The sequence below is a fragment of the Nothobranchius furzeri genome, chromosome 14, assembly GCF_043380555.1.
Source record: "Nothobranchius furzeri strain GRZ-AD chromosome 14, NfurGRZ-RIMD1, whole genome shotgun sequence".
NCBI classification, from domain to species: domain Eukaryota; kingdom Metazoa; phylum Chordata; class Actinopteri; order Cyprinodontiformes; family Nothobranchiidae; genus Nothobranchius; species Nothobranchius furzeri.
This window is the reverse complement of record NC_091754.1, coordinates 55,544,775-55,558,455: the sequence shown is the minus strand read 5'-3', so window position 1 is coordinate 55,558,455 and position 13,681 is coordinate 55,544,775. Positions and strand designations below refer to the sequence as shown.

The 13,681-nt window shown below is 45.0% G+C and overlaps 1 protein-coding gene across 1 annotated transcript; it reads left to right on the top strand.

The window, feature by feature from the left end:
- Positions 1-366: 366 nt before the first annotated feature.
- timmdc1 (translocase of inner mitochondrial membrane domain containing 1) lies at positions 367-12,815 on the top strand. Its single transcript, XM_015952523.3, has 8 exons — positions 367-507; positions 5,245-5,550; positions 7,552-7,717; positions 7,800-7,888; positions 9,719-9,786; positions 11,334-11,412; positions 11,940-12,050; positions 12,367-12,815. The coding sequence occupies exons 2-8, from the start codon at positions 5,357-5,359 to the stop codon at positions 12,500-12,502; spliced, it is 843 nt and encodes a 280-aa protein (XP_015808009.1). The 5' UTR covers positions 367-507; positions 5,245-5,356; the 3' UTR covers positions 12,503-12,815.
- Positions 12,816-13,681: the final 866 nt, after the last annotated feature.

Below are 13,681 nucleotides of genomic sequence, written 5' to 3'. Positions count from 1 at the left end.
ATTTTTTTAACTATTACGCTTGTTTACACAGTCTGCTCTACAATAAATAAAAATTACACAAATTTCTGCAATTAAGTTGCTTTACACAAGTAAATTTAAAAAGTATGGACACATTTTCACAACTGATGAAAAAGAAATTCCTAATTCATGTTTATGTGATAATACTACTAAATAAGTACCTCAAAGTTTCAATTCAAGAAATAGTTTATTTTTCTATCACAGTGGCAGAAATGGACTCAAAAGGCCCAAGCAAACGTTTTTACTTGGAAAATTTAGAACCATTTATCCTCCTGACCACCGGGGGCGCTAGCTCTCCAATGTTCGCGCAGCCGCAATGCGGTCAGATGTCATTAGCCGCTGCAGTCTGTTGGTCCTGGACAGAATGGACATGTAAAGGGCATGCATGATGATAAAAGTTTTGTCATTTATAAATAATATTTAACCGAACCGCTTTACTCAGTTAGACCGACACGTCACTGTTGACGAGTAACTGAACGCTCGTTGCTGGTAAGTAGCTGTTAGCCTAGCTAACATGCTAATTGTTGCTAACATCTGATAAGCTTAGCTTACTATAAACATACAGCTTACTATAAACATACTTGTTACTAAAAAAAATTCAAATAAAGAGCTATTTTGTGATTTTAAAATACACAGATACTCATTTAAACATATTTAGTGCTGCAGTTTTTACTGTTAACCTGCTAAAACCTGGACATTAGAGGCAGGTGTTCAACTTTAAAGGTTATTAAGTCTACTTTAAGGTGCGTCAGCCCTTTTGGTTTGATTTTTTTTGTAACCTTTTGTGTATAATTCCAATTTCATCTGCACAAATGCTGCTAATAGCAGTGTTTTCATTCACTTAGTCCAGCCTTAGGTATTATAGAATAAACAGGGTTCCCTTAAAGGCGATACAAATGTAAGAAATGTGTCTTGAATAACGGCTGTTTCAAGACTTGTTTTCTTATTTTTGTTCAAATAAACCTGTCATGTATGCTGCCGGGGAGAAGGCAGGAACATGCAGCAGTGTCTGACTCGGGTTCAGGGGCCTCAGGTAGACCTTGGCTCCTCTGCTGCCCCATCAGTGGGGGGGGGGTCCAGGAGGGGGAGGACCCAACCTTACCTGGATGTCCTATGTCATTTATAATGCGGAAGTTGTGCAAATGCATGGATGGGCGTAGATATTCTGCTGGGTTGGTGCCCTCGGACTCCGTGAGGCTCTGTGATGCTGCTGCTTTGGGCCCTGGCAGGATGGGCTGGTGTCTCCATGCCCTGGGTGGCATTTTGGCAGCAGAGGTGCCTATTGGGGCCAGTGGGGGAGCTGGCTTCCTGGAGGGCTAAGCCCAACCAGCCGTTCCTCCCCATCCCCACACATTTCTCTCCTCCTGCTCCCTCACATCATCACACAAACATGCACATAGGACCTTGGGGGGTGGTCAAGTCAGGGAGTGTGGGTATGGACCCCATTTCCGCATTCCTGTGGCAACCTGCCCCCCAATTTTATTTGCACCTTATACACTTCCACCAACGACGTTCCACGCAAACACACACTTAGGGCCTTGGGAGTGAGCACTAGTGGTGTGCATCTCTACCTGCCTCACGATTCGATCCGATTCCGATTATCTGCCTAAAGATTTGATCTGAGTCTGAAATGCATCACGATTCTTCATGCAAAAATTTTCTTTACTTAATAAAAGCAGTAGAATAGTTTTCAGTTTCTTTTTGATTTCGAAATCCCTGAAAAACATAACATTCATCTATTCACTATAGTGAGCAATAATGTTTAAAGTGTGCTGCCTATAATTACTTAAATAATATAAGAAATAATGTTTTCGGTAGAGCAGCTTTAAGATAGAATATTACTGAACTTAAAAATAGTAAACAAATACTGTATTAAGTGATTCTTTCACATCCAGGATCCCAAAACTGAAATTAGCCCAGCCATCTGATTTAAATGTAACGGGTACATCTTTGATTACTGGTAATATTGGCCCTGTATCCTTGTCCACCTTTTCTGTTTTAAATTGGAGCTAGAGCAACGCAGTGCGCATGTCATTGCAACTCTGCCCCCAGAAATAATTGTAAAACCTCCAAACTTTATTGTCCTGCATAGACATAGACCAGGGGTCGGCAACCTGTTCCCATCAAAGAGCCATTATTACCCGTTTCCCACAGTAAAGAAAACACTGGGAGCCACGGCGTTGTGGGCGGGGCCTACCCTCAGACAGCAGAGAGCTGCTCACAACAGGTGACAGCAGTCGGTGCCGGTCGCTCGTGTACGTCAAAGTTCTCTTACATAAGACGATAATCAATAAAACGATTTATATAAAGTGGATCCAGAAGTTGTAGCCCGTCTCTGCCTACAATATTTAGATATTTTTCACCCTGTTGGTGGTTTTACTGAGCAGGTGCCACTTTTGTCATACGTTTCTTTTTAAAACATGTTTAGACTGTTCAGAATACAAATCCAGGCTCTGTCACGTTTCATTGTTGTAATTAAACTTTGTAGGTGGGGAAGGTCAGAAAAGGATCCGATCATTTTGTTTTTCCCTCATTTACAGCGACGGAGATAACGGCGCAGTGCGCCTGGCTCTGGTGTTAATCAAGTTTAATTTTATCTCTTTGCAACAATTTTCACAAGAAAACAGAACAGTTAAAGCAGGGCTTGTGTTGACCGGACAGTTCCCGTATTTGACCGTTTATTTTGACGGAGAAAGAATAGAAAGAATTACCCCGACGCATGCAGACGAACTGACATTTTATTCTACACACATCGCAGATGTCGCTAAATCACTCAAGAAAAGATTCCCATCTGAACATCTGAGCTGGACACTGCTCAGCGCAGCTCACTGTCAGCGTGTACTACATAAGGTCCATAGCGAGCTGAAGATGTGGAGAGGGGCTTGGAGCGCGTTGCAGAACCAGAGCGCATGCAGGAAGATTCCTCCGACTGAAACGAGACTTGTCACTTAGAAAATGTTCCCTGATTATGAAACTTTGGCTGAATAGCGCTTGTTCCTGTCTCCAATGTGGCGACACATCCAGGAGCCGTCTGAGGAGAATCCCAGAATCTCACATCCTCGTCAGCTCAGAACACGCATATGATTACGCACAAGCGTGACGCGTCAACCCGGTCTCACAGTAGACCGGGTTGGAACTGTTCAGGTTTACGCAGACAGTCTTTACATTTAGAATTAGCTTACAGATGTAAAATTAATGCAGTAAATTATAAAGTATTTTATTTAAATATCCAGTCATTATTTTACAAGCACAGAGAGCCGCATCAGATGGATGGAAGAGCTGCATGCGGCTCCAGAGCTGCGGGTTGCCGACCCCCGACATAGACATAGAGAGAAAATCTCATTATGTCACGTTGCTGCATCGATGCGGAATCATGCACGGCTGAATCGCGATGCATCTTAGAATAGATCATTTTTCCCACCTCTAGTGAGCACATCCAACGGCATTTGGCAGGGGGATTTCTCAGCCTCATCCCAAGTGCCGGTGCCCACTTCCAATGTTAAACTGCACTTAGACACTGAGGGCTGTGGGTGCAAGTGGGGTGGTGTGGTGGCATCCGCTGGCATAGGCCAGACGATGCCCGCACTGCCCACTCACCACAGCCATGGAATACACCTCATCAACACTCACTAACACCATATTGGAGCAGGCAGAGGGAGACTAGGGGTCTTAGCACACCTCTGTTGTCGCTTGGCTTCCTGGGGCTGGAGGCTAGGAGGGAGGTCTGGTTGGGGTCTGGGGTGGTGGGTTGCTGTGCTCAGCGTTGGGTGGGGGTGCCTGCTCATCAGCACCCCAGCAGAAAGGGTCGAACTCTGGTAACCGGTGATGGTTGTACCCCATGTGCAGCAGTACCGGGACCAGAGTGAATAGGGTGTGTATGGGGAGCATGAGGGGGGGAGTGTGTGACTGTGTTTGTGTATGACTGTATATGTCAGGTGGGGCCTTTGACTCCTCCCCTCTCCTGGGACTTCTTTTGATGATATAGATCTTCGTCTCCCCTCCCCCTGCCACACCTGGCGTGGAGTGCGGTGCAAAAAAAAAACATTAAAATTCTGTGACCTGGTGGACTACAATATTCCTAAATTTATGTATAAGCAAACAAAAAGCCCTCCTAAAAATTTACTTAGAAGATTTATAAAAAGAGTAAATATGAATTAAAAGGACATGAATTATTTACAATACCTAAGCATAGAATAATTATAAAGGAGCGCTGTGTCTCTATATATGGAGTTAAAATATGGAATAAGCTAGGTAATGTAAACAAGGATGCGAAAACGATATTTACTTTAAAAAAACTAATTAAAAATGAAATACTGGAATCATATACGCGCAAATCAATTATCTAAAAAATAATTTAAAAAAAGCTATAGAAGATGTATGTATGTATAAATATGTATGTATGTATGTGTATGTCTATATGGATATGTATAGATGAAGTATGGGCGACCATATGGGCATGCGATGCACTTTAATGTATATATGTATGAATATGTATATGCGCAAAAATCCTTTAGCTTTTTGAATTATTATTACTATTAATTTTCTCTTTCTTCTTTACAATTTGAACTCAAGTAAGCTAACCAGGCGAGCAATTACTCTGTAATTGCTAGTTTATAATTATTATTTCAGTGTAAACATGTCATTTTTGTTAAAACGGGGCAGATAACATAAGTTTTCTTCTTTCTGTTCCCTTTTCATTTTCTTGGTTTGAGAAACCTCATTTTATTTGTTATTATTGTTTTTTTTCTGTTTTAATAATAAATGAAATAAATAATAATAATAAAAACATTTAGTTTGATCTGTATGTAGTGGTAGACAAACTTGGTTCTGGTTCTGTCCCGACCCGAACGACCGCCTTTAATCGTTTTCTGAGACATTCCTCGCTGTGGGAATGCTGTAATTCCCGTTGGGACGTTTATGGGTGTGGTTACCGAGGAAACATGAAACGAGACCCGTTCAGAACCTGAGCTCTGAGCTGAGTTAGACGTCTGACTTGAGCTCTCCATCCTACTCTAACACCCCCCCCCCCCACCCCCCACCCCCCACCCCACACACACACACACACCCACGAGCAGCGTCTTAACAGCTGTTCACTCGGCCTGTTTACTGACGCTCCTCCATCACGTTGTTCTCCTCTGGGCTGTTGACTCCAGGATCTGAGCGTGAGTTGAAAAGTGCGAGTTTCTCCGTCTCCACTAACCGTGTGTTTGTGTCTCCCCGCTGCAGCTGGAGCGTGAAGCATCCGGAGCAAACCGGCTCTCTCCCACACAGACGAGCAGATTCGTGCCCCGGGGCGCCGTGTGCACCGGTCCCGCTGCAGGGCCTCATCCAGACCGCCATGCCACGTTTCTTCTGCTTCTTGCTCCCCAGGGTCCATGCAGCTGATGTGGCTGCTGCACAAACACCCCCCTCCTCCTCCTCCTCCACCAGTCCCGCTCCTGGACCCACATCCAGCACCCTGCCAAGTAACATCGGCAAGCCAGAACTTCCCGACACGGGATGGGAGCGCATCAGGGACCTCTTCGATAGAGAGTTGGTGTCTGTTCCTCCTGTTAGTTTGTGAAACCAGTTATGGGGAAAACTATAAAAGCATCATTTAGAAACATTTAGAGAGCTGTGGCTGTGATCTAGCACATCACAGAGGAATGAGTAAAAAGTTCACAGTGAAGACGAGGAAGGACTACCCTGCCCCAGCTTCTGTAGCTAGCGCTAACAATAAGCTAACGCTAACACGAGAAAACTGATAAAAAACATCCATATTGTTGGATCCATATTATTACAAGTCCAGCAGCAACAAAGCCAGGTCACCATCAGTCTGTGACGTAATGGCCTCGTTTAGCTTCCTCAAATAATAAATAATAATAATAATGCATTGAACTTATATAGCACTTTTCTAGACACCCAAAGACGCTTTCACACTCTCACATTCACACACTGCTAGTGATGGTAAGCTACTTGTAGCTACAGCTGCCCTGGGGAGGTCTGACAGAAGCGAGGCTGCCATTTGGCACCGTCGGCCCCTCTGACCACCACTAACACAGGCAAGTTGGGTGAAGTGTCTTACCCAAGGACACAACAGCAGGATACCCCTGGCGGGAGCTGGAATCGAACCCATGACTCTCCGATCATGAGGCAACCCGCTCTACCACCTGAGCTACTGCTGCCCCTAAATTGAACGTAGGCCGCGCCAATGTTCACTGTGGCTTTAGCTCTTTGCTTCACATCACTCTCTTACTTTTTCATGCTTCGTCTATGGCGCGTTATGGGGGCCAAAAATTAAGACTACTGCCCAGCAGCAGGAGGCTATATAAATTCCGGGGGGGTGGGGGGTGGGGGTGGGTGGGTGGGGGGGGTTAAATATTATATAGTTTTAATAAAGATAACATCACAATTTTAATAGTTATTAACCTGTAATTGAATACAAAGGATTTAAAATCCAAAGATGAAAAGTACAAACTAGTTAGCTCTGACTCTTTCTCTGATATGTGCAAGAAAACCAAACTATATAAAAAGAAAACGCCACCAACCTGTAATTAAGAGCAGAATGGAGTTAACGCAATCAATGCTAACAGGCTGTCAGCTTTACAATACGCTTAAAGTCAATGTGTATACCAACGCATTCTGTTAAAGGAACAACTGTGATTGTAGGTCTAATAGTATGTCATCCGTTTAATAAAAGTAAAAAAATAAACTCATCTAGTAGAGTAAGTGACTCTCCGAGACATGATAATGGCTAGCCTCTCCGATGCTAACGCCAGCCTATCCATGCTAAAGGTCCGTTGAGGGGTAGGAAATTAGGCTAGTGGCCAGCCTAGGCACGCTAATGGCTAGCCTCTCCAATGCTAACACTAGCCCATCTAGGCTAACGCTAGCCTATCCATGCTAATAGACAGCAGAGGGAATTTGTGAACCAGTCAATTACCAGCCGGGGGCTGCTAGTCCCTAGCGTATCTAGTAGTAATGCCGATAAAGGTGCTATTTCTCAGTAAGCAGCGCTAGCCTCTCAGTTACCGGCGCCAGCTTATCATTAATCAGATCAGTAGTTTGCTTCAGAATTCATATAGCCTCCTGCTGCTGGGCAGTAGTCTTAATTTTGGCCCCCATACCGCGCCATATAGGTCATGATGCCAACAAAACTAAGTTCTTCTTGTGCTTTCTATTGATGGTTGGTTTACTGAAAAGCTAACTGCTAGCCTTTATATGAGCTACCAGCACAGTTACCATCTGTTACTGTAAAGCAGGAAGAGACCCACCAGTGTCCTTACATGAACTACAAAAGTGTTGCTTCCATCGTTGACACAGTTCAGCTACTCCTCTTCCTGTTAAGCTGCTCAGGTGGAGCCGAGCGGGGATGGGGGGTTCTCTGGTCGGCTGTGGCATAAAACCTGGGCTATTAAACATGTCGGATCATCTTGGTCTGATTTCAGGGGCAAACAAGTGAATTTACCACAAACTAAACTCTGTTCTGTCTCCTGAGCTGGGACTGAGATGGACCGTTGTAGCTTCAGCTGTCATATGTCTCCGCCCCCTTAGTGAGACCATGCAGTACCCGGAGGAGCTCACCAACATAATGAAGAACTGCTTTGTGGGGGCCGTCGCTGGCTTCCTGTACGGCGGCCTGCCAGCTGCTCGCTTCGCCAGGCAGAGGTACATCCAGGTCAGCCAGGCGGAGGTGTACAGGGGTCGGGTCGACGCCGTTGTGAGTGGACGCTCGGATCGTCTCAGAGACTAAGCTAATCATTTAATCATATTGATGGTTTGATGTTTTTTTTCCCTGCCAGCGCTCCTCTCACCACGCAGCCATCCGTGGGTTTTTGCGGTACGGGTGGAGGTGGAGCTGGAGAGTCTCTCTGATTGTCACTTTGTTCAGGTACTTGGAAAATAATCTGAATATAAACAAACTAGGGCTGCAACTAACGACTATTTTAATAGTCGACTAGTCACCGACTATTGAAATGATTAGTCGACTAATTGGATAATTATTAAATTTTTCCTAAATTTAGCACGAGAGTGCTTTAATTATGTGAAAAATGATAATAAACACAAGAAAGATGGGTACTTCAATGGAAAGTGCATATTTCATTGATCTTTGCTGCTGATAGGCCAATTCATACTACAGTAAATAAAAATGTCGTCTAACACCAATTAGGCACAGTGCCCAGTCATAATAGACAAAAATGCATAAATAAAATTAAATTACTTTTGTCAGGCACAGTCAGGCGTAACATTACCGTAATTTCCGGACTTAAGAGCGCACCTCAATGTAAGCCGCATCAGGCTAACAGCCGCAGATATCTACTGAATTGAAAACGTAGTTTAACTGTCAGTGTCGCTCTCCGTGTTGCTGTCATCATCCCTGGGTGAAGCGGTGAAAACACGCAGCGCCGTTTTACTGTGAAAAAAATCCTCCGGGGCGCTTTCCGTAGCACTCCTCCTTTCCAGCATCCATCCTTCTGACCCCCAAATTCCACTACCTCCGCTCCGCTCTGCTCCGACACGAACGCCGGAGCAAAATCGGTCCCGTTTTAGTCAATCAGAGCAATTCCACTACTGCGGCCGTGCTCCGGCAGTGCGGCGCCGTGCGCCGCCCTCTGTTCCGGCGTCCGGCAAAAATAGAATCGATCCTATTTTTGCCGGACGCCGGAGCACCTCCGCAGTAAATGGACAGAAATCACAACCGCCCAACAGGAAAAGGAGCAAGCACAACTTCCGTTTTTCACAATAAATCGATAAACAAAAGGCGTTTTTTGTTTCATATGCACAGGTTTAACAACCTTTAACAACTATCAATGGCGGCTGAAGTTTAAATGCACAAAAGTAAGCCATAAATACAGTTTCTACTATCAAAGTAGTCACGTTGTTGATCCAAACACTGCTGATCTCTCAACACAAATGATGGGCAGATTAAACAGTTCATGTCGATGCTTCTCCCACACAACGGGTGTTTGGATCTAACTTCCGCGTTTATTGCTCGGACTGTATCGCAAGATCTCGAAAATCCCGCGCATGCTTGTTTGCCCACCTCAGGTCTCCGCACCGGAGCGGAGCCGTTGTAGAGCGGGTACCAGTAAAAATTGAGTTCGGAAGCGAGCGGCTGCGGAAGGCGGGGGCGGACCGGAGCGGAGCGGAGGTAGTGGAATTTGGGTGTAAAGCCGCACACCTCATTATAAGCCGCGTTCAAAGCATGGGGAAAAGTAGCGGCTTATAGTTTGGAAAATACGTTAAATCTTTTTTTTTTTTTTAGCGAAAATACGTTTAAAAAATGTACCTCCAAAACAAAACGTATTGGCTTTCGTGTTGTTCAAATCTTACCGAGGTGAGTCAGACGCTGTTTCGTTCAAATGTCCGACGTGCTTCCTCGTAAGTGTTCATGCATCACCGAGGTGCTGCCGTGATACGCGAGGACTGCTTTGCAAATAATGCAGGTCATCTTTTTAGTCATCAAATCCAGGCTAGAACGCTCCCAAACTTTAGGTGTTTTGGTCGCGTAGCTGCGGTGTTGGACGCCGCCATTTCTGTTAGTTGGCGCTCAGCAGAGAAGCTACTGCTTATGTGCGACTCTCGGCAGAGATTGTAATGAAGTGAGATGCCTCACTCGGTCGGACAAAACACATCTGGCGACAACGTCGGCGAATCGTTGCAGCCCTAAAACAAACCCAAAGTTCCTTCTAACGTTTGTCTCTGTCCTGTCGTCCTGTAGCTCCGTCAGCACAGGACTGTCTGTGTACCGGGACAAGGACGTCCTCAGTAACTATGTCGCTGCTGGAGGTGAGTGGTTATTGATTTGAAAGGTTTAGTCGTGTTTCATTTCTTACTTCTAACACGGGTGTTTCCCTGCTGCCACACGCCGGATTTAAATGAGTGATTAACAGGCATCTGCAGCACTTGATGTCCTCCTGAGGAGGCGATGTAAATCAGGTGTGCTGAAGCAAAGACCTGGAGAACGTGCAAGTCAGTGGGCCCTGGGGACCATGGTTGGGAAACACTGGTCTAACCTGTTTAGAACCAAGTCAGGACCTGTGGTCATTTAATTTAAAGGGGCATTATGGAAGTTTGACAGCCAAAACATGTATAGAAATAATAAATGTCTTCTTCATACATTCTCCTGCAATGCCCTGGTCCTGTAGAATGAGCCCTGGCATTTTTACTGTGATTGCCTGTTTTTCTGTAAAATCACAGAAAAAGAGAGATGCTCGGGTCGAGCAGGCTGCTTCATGCGCGTTCACGCTCAGGCATCGCCCGTAGCATTTGCTATCTGTAGCTTTAGCAGCAGAGAGAGAGGCAGTGCCACTTTGTCGCTGTTCCTAACGCCTAGTGACAAAGCTAGCTACATTTCTGAGGACCCTTAGCTACTTTCTGTAGAACTTTCTTCTAGATATTTCCTGCAAATTAGCAACAAAATAGCCATTTTCACTCCAAACCGTTCTTTGGTTTGACGTTGTTTCAGCTGTCATCAAGCATATAAATGTTACAGATACAAATGATGTCACTGGTGCTTTAGCTCACCTTGTAAGATGTCTGACTCTTGTGCAGAAGGCCTGGGTTTGATTCTGGATGTGAACGTAGTTCGTTTAGAGTTTCTTTTTTACATTAGTGATATATTATTTTACAGTAAGATGCCCAAATTTTTAGTTGAGACTTGCAGAACGGCATTGAATTCACAGATGAAAAAGATGTGGGTTCAACTTTCATTTTGGAAATATTTTTTAAGCAAGGGAAGGGAATGATCTGAGCATGCAGGAGGACTGACCCATCATAAACCTTTGTCAGCTGTGCTGAAGAGAAAGGTACAGAACCAAATTATTTAATTAATTAGCTGCGTGTTCTCCTGTCCTCCGGGCCACACACACACACACACACACACACAAGGGACTGTCTCAGCTGTTATTTTCGTTAAGGAGTGTGCACGTACAGCATGCGCGCCTCGTGCACGAGCCTCCTATTGAAGCTGCCGTTACGCTTTTGGCCTGAGGGGGGCGATCACGAGCATAAAAATTCAAAAGTCCGTAAAGTCCCTTTAAACTAAAGATCTAGTCTGAAAATAAACACGGTGGATTTATGCTTGCTTCTTCTCACGGAGAGTCTAAAATAATTCCAAACCTGCAGACCTTCTAAACTAGCTTTGCTCAGTAGTTGTGTCTGACGGTTCTGGGTTTATTTACACACACAGAACTACAAGACCCACAATGCACCGCAGCAGCCTCTTCTTATCCTGGTTGGTTTTAGACGAGGAAACAGGTTAACGAGGTGTGTGTGTGCATGCGTGTGTGTGTGTGCGTGCGTGCGTGTGTGTGTGTGTGTGTGTGTGTGTGTAGTTGTAACTGTAGGCCTCTACAGACTGAACCTGGGCCTGAGAGGGTTGGTGGCTGGAAGTGTCATTGGGGCGGTTCTGGGGTGAGTTCCATTCTCTTCCTGACACCTCAGCTGATCTGACTGAACAGCATCTGTCCTCCTCTGTGAGCTCTTTCACACACGCACGCACGCACACACGCACGCACGCACACACACACACACACACACACACACACACAGCCAGCCATGTGTGTGTAAACAATCTGGCCCTTTGCTTGGGAGCAGTGAGCACTCTGGCAGCCAGCTGCGTTCCTCCCAGCAGCCCTCTGTAGCCCAGCTGGACCCCATAACCCCCCACCCCCATCCTGCTCCCGTGTCTGCTCGCTGCCAGGGGGACGTTGGCTCCACAGTTGGCCGCCATCTTTTGGATGTTGGAGAGAAGAGGCCGGCCAAGTTGTCAGCTGCCCCTCAACATGTTCCCCCTGATTCTTTAACTGTTTGCTTCTGTTAGCATCACTTTCAACTACAGAGCGGAAGTTTTAGGCTTGTTTTTCTCTCGTATAGGAAGTTTATGAGGTAAACAGATTAAGAATTCACGTTGATAACTAGCTAACCTGACTCATCGACAGGGTTCCTACTGGAGCGCTGATCCTAGGCCTGCAGCGTCTGATGGGAGAAACCTTCAGAGAGCGGAGGAGGCGAGAACGCAGAGAGCTTTATGAGCTCAAGCTCAAAGAATGGTGAGATGTGAGGTTGTTAATGTCCCATTTCCTGCTTTAGAGCCTCACTGTTCTGTAGCAGAGGACGGAAAACCACGTGTGGCTCAAAGCCTAAGAACAGCGAAGCACGAGGGCGGCATCATCATCATGGGGATCTCAGCCCAGGGAGAAATAAGCACATCTTACTTCTCCAGGTTCATTTATTTCAGAAGACTACCAGGAAAACAGTCATTATCTTTTCACAATAAAAGCATGTTTGCACCTCGAAAGTAAAATAAACAAAATCACATTGGTAGTAATTAAAAATGAATTAATAAAATATGTGTGTTATTGCAAGGTCGGCCCGACTGCATATGACCGATGAGTTAATCACCAGTCTGGATGTTGGCTCCCAGTTAGAGGAAACCAGTAAAGACATGCAGAGGATCCAGGAGCTGCTCGGTTCTAACAACAGCGAGGAGTCCAACAACTGAACGCTCTTCAGACGGTCTCGTTAGAAACAAGACTTCGTTTCCTGGGAATGGTGCTGTAAAAATGCCAGGATGTAAAGATTAATCGGTAATAAATCAACAAAATGAAACGTTCAGATTACTGGTGGTCCGAAAATGTTGCAACATTTAAAAATGTAGTTCTGTTTATTTTATTATTTCTAAGGCATTTAAACAAAAACCTGTTTTTTTTTTGTTTTTGTTTTTTTTTGTCGTGATCAGCACTCCCCACCCCCACCCCTCTGTGAAACTGGACACAATGATGTTGCCGTAATTAAAGTTTATTTATGTTTTTAAACACCGTGGGTTGTCTGTTTTTCACACACACACAAATAAAAAACAAATCAGATCTCTGATGGATTTTCTGTGACGGGTCCAAACCTTTAACTCCAGAAAGACTCCACCTCTCTTATAACGCTGAACCAGTCGTCTCTACTCATGCTAAACTTGTCGAAACAAAATCTTCTCCTTTGAAACAACTTGTGATTGTTATTTACTTGGCATCTAGAATCCACCAGCACTGACGCGTAGCTGGCAACAGTCATGTTGAAACTTTCATAACAGTCGACAGGGAGGCATTCTTTGAGAAAAATGGACTGCAGTACCTGGTTTTGACCACAGGGTGTCATTTTTACATATTGCACCTTTAAAGTGGTAAAACTATGATAGACGATTGTTCCAAGAGCTCTACCAAACAGGTTCCCCTCAAACCTGCTGGACTGGACCCTCTACAGGTCCGCTGCCCTCTGATGGAAAGTGAGTACTACAGGTAGACTTGTGCGGTTGTATCAGGGTGTGCATCATTACTCCCACCATAAACTGACAGCACGTGTGTTCATTTCCTTTTATTCCTGGACTTTTGACTTCCTCTTTTATTTCCAACCATCCGTGAGATTTGATGCTTCTGTGTATAAGCAGCGGGGCTTTTCAGCATCTGGGCCCAACGGCCCCTGGTGGAAACGAGAAGTGGCTGAACAGCAGCAGCTGGGGCTCTCGCCGCTGATGTTCAACCAATCAGAGCGCGCCGGTGTGAGCGCTCAGCTGTGATTTCAACCAGAGGTTAATGCTGCACATGAGGGACTTGTGGTAATTTGTCTCAGGTTTTATTTAATTAAAATGTAAAAGAAATGTTATGTGGAGCTAAAAAATGTGTATAACTTTAAA

Excerpts from the sequence above, each read along its gene's own strand:
- timmdc1 (XM_015952523.3), top strand. The coding sequence starts at position 5,357 with ATGCCACGTTTCTTCTGCTTCTTGCTCCCCAGGGTCCATGCAGCTGAT. Across the intron at positions 11,413-11,939 it reads GTCATTGGGGCGGTTCTGGG|GGTTCCTACTGGAGCGCTGA; the intron begins GTGAGTTCCATT and ends ACTCATCGACAG. Across the intron at positions 12,051-12,366 it reads GAGCTCAAGCTCAAAGAATG|GTCGGCCCGACTGCATATGA; the intron begins GTGAGATGTGAG and ends TGTTATTGCAAG.